The sequence below is a fragment of the Solea solea genome, chromosome 11, assembly GCF_958295425.1.
Source record: "Solea solea chromosome 11, fSolSol10.1, whole genome shotgun sequence".
Lineage (NCBI taxonomy): Eukaryota > Metazoa > Chordata > Actinopteri > Pleuronectiformes > Soleidae > Solea > Solea solea.
Genome location: NC_081144.1, coordinates 7125243 through 7133547, shown reverse-complemented (window position 1 = coordinate 7133547; position 8305 = coordinate 7125243). Strand labels below are relative to the sequence as shown.

General features: G+C 39.2%; 1 protein-coding gene across 4 annotated transcripts in view; it reads right to left on the bottom strand.

Moving 5' to 3' along the window:
• Positions 1 to 832: 832 nt before the first annotated feature.
• The window catches only part of LOC131468096 (synaptotagmin-2-like), a 60490-nt gene continuing 53017 nt past the window's right edge, over positions 833 to 8305 (bottom strand). For 3 of the 4 annotated variants that reach the window (XM_058641970.1, XM_058641971.1, XM_058641972.1), the window contains one exon: positions 833 to 7311. In XM_058641970.1, the coding sequence (XP_058497953.1) occupies positions 7096 to 7311 (216 nt within the window). In that variant the 3' untranslated portion in view covers positions 833 to 7095. The remainder of the gene's footprint in view (positions 7312 to 8305) is intronic. The other variant, XR_009241674.1, reaches the window with a different exon arrangement.

Here is an 8305-nt window from a genome sequence, read left to right as displayed (position 1 = left end):
CTCTTCCTAGTGGAGAAAAAACACTTTATCATCACTTTATTCTAGAGGTAAATAGATTCATGTTTTTTTAAAAAAGAGTGTTTTACAGTGCTTAACAAGTTTATTTGACCAAATCTTACAAAAACCTCTTGTCTGAGAAGTCAGAAGTTGTCAGAAGCATAACATTCAACCACTAAAACAAAATGTTCTGTTCAGGAATGCAAGTAAATAACTAAATCAATAATAATTTAACATATTAATTAATAAATAATAATGCTATGTGTAGTTTTTTTTTGTAAAACAGTAAAGTTGAACAATAATAATGAGATTTTAGCATTAAAAATATCATATTGGTTAAAGCGCTTCGACATATTGGTGTATTAACCACTACAGAAACATTAAAAAATGATTTGGATAATTACCAATGGTGTTAATTTAGGGTGCCTGTGGCTAATACATTTGTTGAGCACTGTGTTTGTATCATCATGTAATATATGAAACTGTCAAACTCAGCTTCCTGTTACCTGGTGAGCTGGAGACATTTAAGTCTACAGTGTTTGATGTGTTGCTTAAACATGGTTTTTTTGTAGAGTCCAAATAGGGCGACATGTTCTAACACCAGTATTATTATTTTTGGTCGCATGCAGCCGACTGATTCACTCATTCACCAATGTTTTCATGTGTCTCGTGTGTAAATACTTTGATCTATGCAGAGAAAAGTGTGAAATGTGTTGATGACAGTTGAATAATGACTTTGCTTAATAAATCATAAAGGAATAAAACCAATTGTTTCCTTGTGTGACATGGACGAAGCAGCGAGGGTTGAACACACAGCATATTAAACACAAATGAGTCAGGGTAGTTAAAAGGCCTTTATTTCCTATTTGTATTTTTTTTTTTTTACAGAACTGTTCACACATATGATAAATTTGTATTAAGTTATTTGGTTCCCTTGATTACTTTATAAGGATCCGCAACGTTTGTCCACGTAAGGGTCAAGAGGAGTTTGTGAGCAACGTTTGTGTCCAGTCAAGGGCTAAAGCATGCGATCCACAGTAGGCACAAGTACTGACATGAACACGCGCACCACGACACTAGACACGAAGAAACACAGCTAGAGGACACAACCTGGCTGTCCTCCGATGCTTTAAAAGATGATGAAGAAGAGAGAGAGAGAGGAGGAGGAGGATAAAAAAATGAAAATAAAATGAGTCTTAAGAACAAAGTTGCATCAGGGATGAAGTGGAGGACTAAGCGCTCAAGAGGGGAGTTTGGTACGGTCCTGCATGTTTGGCAGTATACAGTATGTCCATGATGTAAGCATGAAGCCCGGCGTTCTTAACACTCAGAAAGAGCAGGTTCAGTGGCGAACCCGGTGCTTCCTGTTCAGCACAACAACACTGATGGGACATAAACGAGAGACACAGAAAGACACAAAAACAAAAGAGCAAATCTGGAAGAGCATAGTGATATGTGTCTTTGTGGCATTGACTCAAATAATGTCCTACAATCTACGTCACAAAACCCCCAAAAAATAAATGAATAGACATAAGCGATACACATACGCACAATAATACAGAAGTACAGCGAGTAATAGAGGAGACAAGACATCGTGTTTCAAAGTGGTGTCACGACACATTTTGACAAGGCGGCAAATGATCTACGGAAACTTTGGATGTTTTCCCTTTTTAAATCCCAGTGTTTGTTTACAACAAAACAAAAGGAGAAAGCGTGAATGGTGCTCTCCAGCTGTCTTTGCACAGCTGAAACGGCGCAGTTTCAGTGGCAGTTGTAAAATCTACACAACAAAGCAGACAAACCCACAGATTTAATACAAAACTAAGGTTGTTTGACTGAAGTCATACACACAGAGATGTACATTTAGGAATGAGCAATGTAACCAACGCATGCAGACCTGTACTGTATATGGTAATTACATATCCCAGTGTTTTTGCACCATGTCTGCTAAACAGCCCCCACACGTCTACACACACGTGCACACACACACACACACACAACTCCCAGTCTCTGTCCCCCATAAAACTTAAGATATCCAGTGGTCATGTGACTGTAGTGAGCAGTGAAAGGAAATAAAAAAATAAATAAAAATCTAAAGTGTGCTATAAATTGACCTGTATTCACATTTGCCTCATCATCTGATGTGTCCTGTTCACGTGGATTTAAACAGTGGCGACAAATGCAGGCAAGTGTAATCAGGTACTGGCAGTATTTCTGAAACACATTGAGATCTTGTATTGAAATCACACTCAGTGCATCATTTGGTCACAGTAAGTGGCATTATAATGGGACAGTGTAGAAGCATAATATTGCATTAGATAATGTGTGTTATCAGAGAGACACACTGACTGAGGGTTGTCGTAAGCACAGAGACATGGCAGCTTACTGCGGAAAACAAAAAAAGTCAGATACTGAGGTAAACTGAAGGAAATGCAACGGGCGCTTTGCACAGCAGCCATTTTGACAAAACCCTCACTCACTCACTCACTCATCTTCTACTGCTTTTTCCTCCACATGAGGGGGCGCTGGTGCCAATCCCAGCTGACATAGGGTGAAAGGCTGTAGTCCACCCTGGACAGGTCACCAGTCCATCACAGGGAGAGACAAACAAACAACCATCCACTCTCACAATTTGCCTAATTCCCCAAATCTGCATGTTTTTGGACTTTGGGAGGAAACCGGAGACAACCTGTGCACACACGGGGGAGTTGACAAAACCACATTAGGGAAATAAAAAGTGTAACTAATCACAGGAATGACAGCTTATATAGCTCCAGATCGTCCTCGGATTAAAGGTTTATGCTGGTTCACTGTCCTGACTTAAAAGAACTGAGCAGAGCCATCGTTAACGTGATCAGTAACACCTGTGTGTCAACATGGCTGCCGTGTAAAGAGCCAGTCGAGTTCAAAATGTACATTCACTCTCTTGCCAAATTAGATGATTAGACACAGTTAGCTTAGTTTAGCATGTTGGCTGGAAAAAGTGAAAAAGACAATTAACGTATACTATGTAATTCTGTTAATCTGTTAATATGATACTGTAGTTTAAAGTAGATTATTTTATGTGAAGGAAAGGCTTCTTTATTTTTAATCACCATGAGGCTATGAGGAGTGCTAGTTTTCAGTGTACGCTAAGCTAAACTAAGCTAAGCTAACATCTCCTTGCTCCAACTAGTAATTTAATGAACAAAAGTGAAATCGGTGTTCTCATTATAATTTCTCTTCATTTTCCATTACTGATATTCTTTATATCCCATGTAAGGTGCATCACATTTTTTCATTTTATATACTTATATTAGATATTGTTTTCATTATATTCTGTTACTTTATGCATAGTTCTATGGGAGGGATTTGGACCTAAAACGTGAGCGACAGTTTCTCTCTCTTGTCACTTTCATGTTGCTGGAACTCAAATAGTATTATTGCTGCTCGTGGTTTTCAAGAAAACTAACAACCAGCATAAGCAGCAGTTATTATTCACTGTACGTGTAGAAGAGAAACTTGAAGAGTCAGACTCAGTTCGGTTCATAAATTGCACTCAGCCCAAGAATAGAGCACACTCTTACATATAGGTTATGTATATATGTATATGTATGTATATGTACTATATAGATTCAGCAGTTTATGTGGGAACTTGTGATGAGATTGTATATTTATACTATCAAAACGAGGCAGATACATTACTAATCACGATACTGTAAATTCAGCTACCTCTAAGAAACAAGGACATCAACAGCTCTGAAAGTAGAAAAACACACACTCACTCTACTAAAGTCACAACTGCTCCCACTGCTCACACATATACAGTAAAATGGATTTTTGCCCTCTTGATGAACAAAGACCTCTGAGCGGAATGTAAAAGAGAAACACTGGCCAAGGAAAATGAAGACATCCGATTTTTTTTCTTCTTCTTCTTCATTAATAAACTCCAGCTACTCAGCTGAGCTCTAAAGAGTTAGTGCTTGAGTTTTATGGCTTTAGTTTTATCTTATTCATTTATATTGTATATACATACACATTATTCTATAATAAACACAGTAAAAGAGACAGCCATGAAGGGTTTCAGGTCATTTAAATAGAAGAAAGTAAAGAGAGAGAGAAGAAGGGATTCCAAGTCATTTGTGTTCACTGGGATGAGATTATATAAAGATAGGATCCAACAGACTTTATTCTGGGTCTGTACTGGCACACGTAACGACTCCTTCAATCTACCTACAGATTGCAGAATTATTCAATCTTCTTCTCATGACACTGTGCCGAATGTGTTAGAAAATCGTCTGGTCTTACAGACTTGGAGACCCGACGCCCCAATATACCAAACATGAAAGACTAAAAAACAGATTGAAGAAAAAAAAAGCAACAGCATCAAATCTTCTAAATAAGTCCATTGGATAAGTGTTGAAACAAAAACGCATGGTGAATAAATGGCAATCGAACAGAAAAAAAACAAACTTTGATCACAAGGAATTAGATAGCAAGCATGCGGCTACATTTTCATCCTACATGAACTCACACACAGTACTGGACGACACACTTTGCTTAAGAATCTCAGGCGTGGAAAGGTTCTTATTAAGTAATAAGTACTGTAATATTTGTACTGTATGACATTCTCTCCAATGACCCTCATGGAAAATAAACACACATTTTGTTTCATTTAAAAAATATACAGTGCATCTTTTTTTTTCTTCTTCTCCCTTTCGCCGTGTTATTAAAATGACAAATGACACCCATTTACGTACACGAGATATTTTTGCTTTGTCTCTAAAACATGCTCTTATGTACAGTATTTTGTATAAACATGCAGTATCAACGTGTATGAACTATATATTATTGGCAAAACTACAGACCAATGGGTTTGCTTGATTGCTTCCGTGTTGCCTTTTCTTTAGTGTTGCTTCATCAACAGAAGAAAATAAACGTAAAGATAACGTGACGTGAAAAATACAAAATGTGATCATGGTCTGTGTTTGATTATTAAAAACCTAAACATAAGAGCCAACAATTGTTCAAATGTTGCCTACGTTTTGATTTACATTGACAAATTGTGTTATTTTATACACAGTCAACAGGTAGGTTTTTTTTGTTTGTTTGTTTTTTTAGATGTGCTCAATCAGACACAGACTTGACTTTAATTAAGCACAAGTGGAGTCTTATCACCTGGCTACTAGAGGATGCAGATTAACATTTAAGCTTCCACTAATTTATTCAAGGGTGTGTGAGGTTTGTTTCAAATAACAGTGTGGCATTTGTCAGTTCAATCTTAAATTATTCCTCTACAAAAACACAAATGATTACATTCTGTGAATGGGCCAGGAAGCAGCTGCGTCTTAATCAGATGAGCCCGTATTTATAGGAGGAGGAGACCTGGTGTGCCACATGTGCCACAGCAAAAATAAATAAATAAATCTCACAACATTTGCACACAACCACGGAACAGAATAATACCCAGTAGTGCAAATAAATTCAATTTCCTTTCAATCAGTCGTGAAACGTAAACATCCAAACATTTACATGAAAAGCTGAGGAAAAACAAAATGATGAAATGATGATATAATGTAATCATCCCTTGCTCCTTATTCTCCCCCCAAAAAATAGGCTGTAAGCCACTTATTCTTAACTTAAATAATTAAAGCTCTTGTTTGCGAGGGCACATAAATAAAACAGTTGGATTTAAAGTGCTTAAGGAATAAAAGTAGAATGAAATAAAAAACACAACAGGATCAATAGAAGGAAAAACAAGTAGGAAATAAAACGTTGAAAGAAATGAAGAGAACAACACCGCTAACTGGAAGGCGTCCCTGGTAGTTGAAAATTGCTTATTTTGTTACTTGGAAGGCTTGTCTCCTTTATGACTGTAAGACGGTTATAGGGATTCCTTTGAAGTAAAACCCTTGTGTCAAGTCCATGACGAATGGCAGTAGCACTGAACAAGTGAGATACAGATTCAGAGGCGTTGGGAGGAGGAGGGGAGGAGGAGGAGGAGGTGGTGGACTGCAGGCAGTAATTGACACATGGTTAACATCATGTCATTGGTGTTTGGAATCAGTCTGTGCTGTTCCTCGCTCTGATACCTTTTTTCGCTCTTTGCCGTTCAGATGACAGACGCAGCCTTTTTTTGTGCAGTCGACACACATAACACACACACACACACACATAACACACACACACCTTTTTTTCTTTTTGACCGAAAAATCCATCACTTCCCCGCTCTCCCCCTTGATTTTCCATTTCATGGATAAGATTAACACTAGTCGTGAGCCTTACGTCACCAACAGAAAAAGAACAACAACAACAACAACAACAACAACAAGCGGTCAAGCGTGATTTCGTTCTCGGCAAGTGGAGTATTTGAATAACAGCAACCCGTTTAGAAAAAAAGGCATGGAGCTTCAGTTTCCTCTCAGTTTTCCTGAGACGAAGGGTGGAGGGTTAACTAATCAAAACGGCAGTGTGTCTGTGGGTAACTGGATATGTGCTTATCCCTACTCGCTACCCAACTCTAGGAATGTACTTCAAACTAACAGGAATCATCTAGTATGATACAACTGGCAGGTGTGAAACATGGTGCACGATACACCTAAGGAATGGACCTGCTTGTGTTATTTCTCTGTCCTATGGCAGTATAAAGCATTTTATTATTAAGCGCTATTCTAAGCAAACTGTGTCACTAAAGGGAAAGAGTGAGTACAATATGAGTGGCTGTATGTTTTATCCCCTTTATCGCCAGATTCCCGTATAGCACTCTAACTATTCTTTACAGTCTAGTCTTTATTCTTATTAATGGAACCACAACCCCAATACAAAAATAGATCTAAAGGAAATCAACGGAGTCTCTGTCCATCCTGTAATTCATCTTCTTTTTTTCAATGGCATGATTAAATATAACATGATGATTTTTTTTCTCCTTTTTTTTTGTAACTATATCTCCCCATCATGTCAAATGATTTCAATTTATCTTTTTAAAGGTGGCAGTGGGAAAAAGGAGGAGGGTGGAAGGGTCGGGAGGGGGGGAGGGGATATACACTGACATGTGGGATCTGAATGGGAAATGCATGGGTTCAGTGGGTGCAGGAGGGGACGATGTGTTCTGATGGGAGTTTACTTCTTGGCATTCAGGGCCGCGAGGGAAGCATCCACCTCCTCCTCTGGCTGCAGTGGATGCCACTGGGCAATGGGACGGCGGGGGTTGGCCAGCATGTCGGACCAGTGTTTGAGCCCGGCACCCGTGGACTTACTTCCCACCCAGATCTTACCGATGGCGTCGTTCTTGCCAATCTTGTCATAATCCAGCACTGTGATCACAGCTTGGATTTTCTGAGAGAATGGGTAGAAAAATGTCATAAATATTACATGGGTGTGAGTGACTCATTGTAAGCGCTCTTGTTTTTAGAACAGTCTAAAAAGAACAAATAAGCACATTTGTTGTTTTTAGACTTTATTCTAACTCGGGGAAACAAAACATTCTGCACACACTGTACAGCAGGCGTGTCCAAACACCGGCCTGCAGGCCAACCACTGTCAGATTATGTATGGCCTGCAGCTTCGGTTTTATAATGTATTTTTTATGGCCAGGGATGGACTGGGACAGAAAATCGGCCCGGTCATGTGACATCCCCGGTAGCTGCGTGGCTTAGATTTGGTTACATTACATTTTAAAAATGATAATTGTGACAATGAAAGTAAAATAATTTTAAAACTTTTACTGTTAAAAAAAAGGTCAGAAGGGACCATTGATGCCCGGGAATGTTCACATTATCATATCTGGCCCTCCTTAAGGCCCTGGTATACAGTACTTAGGTGCACACCGCGCGCATGCCGTAAATTGCGTCATCAACGCTCGTAAGTAGACAGCAGAAAAAACATTTCGACAACAGAAGAAGTCATCGCCAAAGATAGTCATCCGAGCCCCGACCTTGAACCGGCTGACACAGACTCCCCTGCCCGACGGCCGATGAGCAGTGCGACGTGCAGTATGATGCGTGCGCGGTAGTATACCAGGGCCTTTAAAAGAAGTTTGGACACCCCTGCTGTACAGTATCAACACAGCACCAACCAGCAGACAGACACCGTTTGTATTGTACTACACAGTCTGTGTTAGTTCAGCATTTAGCAGGTTGAGAGGGGTTGATGGAGAACAATACAATAAAATGAAAGGTGAGCAGTCATTGAAACATGTGGTCAGAAAGAATAATTCCCTGAAACAAGGGAATTATTGTGGGTTTGGAGCAACATCTGAAACTGCCCTTCACATTCACACAGCACAGATATCAAATATTAGTCTTTCACGCAACGTAACTCTGTAAATAAT